Source organism: Ursus maritimus, unplaced genomic scaffold, assembly GCF_017311325.1.
Source record: "Ursus maritimus isolate PB19 unplaced genomic scaffold, ASM1731132v1 scaffold_3, whole genome shotgun sequence".
Lineage (NCBI taxonomy): Eukaryota > Metazoa > Chordata > Mammalia > Carnivora > Ursidae > Ursus > Ursus maritimus.
Genome location: NW_024425563.1, coordinates 14,681,017 through 14,682,347, shown reverse-complemented (window position 1 = coordinate 14,682,347; position 1,331 = coordinate 14,681,017). Strand labels below are relative to the sequence as shown.

The 1,331-nt window shown below is 67.8% G+C and overlaps 1 protein-coding gene across 1 annotated transcript in view; it reads left to right on the top strand.

The window, feature by feature from the left end:
* Positions 1 to 411: 411 nt before the first annotated feature.
* The window catches only part of UBN2 (ubinuclein 2), a 67,822-nt gene continuing 66,902 nt past the window's right edge, over positions 412 to 1,331 (top strand). The window contains exon 1 of the mRNA XM_040643951.1: positions 412 to 1,117. Coding sequence (XP_040499885.1) covers positions 644 to 1,117 — 474 coding nt within the window. The 5' untranslated portion in view covers positions 412 to 643. The remainder of the gene's footprint in view (positions 1,118 to 1,331) is intronic.

Sequence of the window (1,331 nt, the reverse complement as noted above, 5' to 3'; positions counted from 1 at the left end):
CCTCGCGTCCCTCAACCCCTTCTCCGTATTCGCCTCGAATAACCTGTTTGACAACCCCGATTCTCTAGAGCCGAGTGCGGGAGGTATATGCCGGACGGGACCCAGCGCCATGATTAGGTCAGTCCCAGGCACATCCAGAGGCTCGCTCCTAGCTAAGCCCCACATGCGTCGCCGGTTTCCGGGTGCAAATGGGAAGCTCGGGAAACCCCAGACCCCTCCCTTTTAGGAAGGGCGCAGACGGCGTCTCCGTTTCCAAGGAAACCGGCCCTGCCATAACGTCACTTCCGCTGACCTGTCTGGACTCCCGACTGTTGGGAGGAAAAGAGGAAAACTGAGCCACAGCCACGACGGTGGACGCGAGCGTCTCCTGTCTGCGCATGCGCCCGCTCAGCGGCCTGCTTCTATTTATGTGGGGGATCCAACATGGCGGCTGCGGCGACCCTGGCGATGGCGGTGGAGACCATCAGAACATAGTGGCGGGGAAGGGGGCACGGTCCGTACTCACGGTGGCGTCGGCAGAGACGACTGAGGGTGGTGGAGGGAAGAAAAGCGACGGAAAGCAAAAGGAAGGGCGGGCAGGCAAACAACTCGGCGTAGAACCGAGCGCCGGCTCGAGCGAAGGCAGAGGGCCAGAACAGTGGGGATGGCGGAGCCACGCAGAGTAGCGTTTATTAGCCTGTCACCGGTGAGGCGGCGCGAGGCCGACTACCCGGGGGCCGAACGCGAGCCCGAATACCCTCGCGAGCCCCCCCGGCTGGAGCCGCAGCCGTACCGCGAACCGGCCCGGGTGGAGCAGCCGGCCCCGCGGGAGGCTGCCCCCCGGTCGGACGCGCAGCCCCCGCCGCGGGAGAAGCCGCTCCCCCAGCGCGAGGTCAGCCGCGCCGAGCCGCCCATGTCGCTGCAGCGGGAGCCCCCGCGGCCCGAGCCGCCGCCGCCGCCGCCGCTCCCTCAGCTGCACTTGCAGCCGCCCCCGCCGCGAGAGTCGGCTTCCCGGGCCGAGCCGCAGCAGAGGCCGCCGAGGGAGACAGTGCGCCTGGAGCTAGTGCTCAAGGATCCCACCGACGAGAGCTGCGTGGAGTTCAGTTACCCGGAGCTGCTGCTGTGCGGAGAACAACGGGTACAGAAGATTCTCCCTCACCCCCCAGACCCTGGGAGCCTCAGGACGCGTCCTCCTCTCCCGGTGGTCCGCACCTTCCGACGCCCGCTTTGCGCGTCTGGGGTCGCCTGGGAGGGTGGACTGGAGGGGGCTGGGGCCGAGCGGGTGGACGAGTGGTTGGTGCTGCTTTCCCCTGCTCCCCAGGGTTGGCCAAGGCTCCCACCCGGCTCCACCA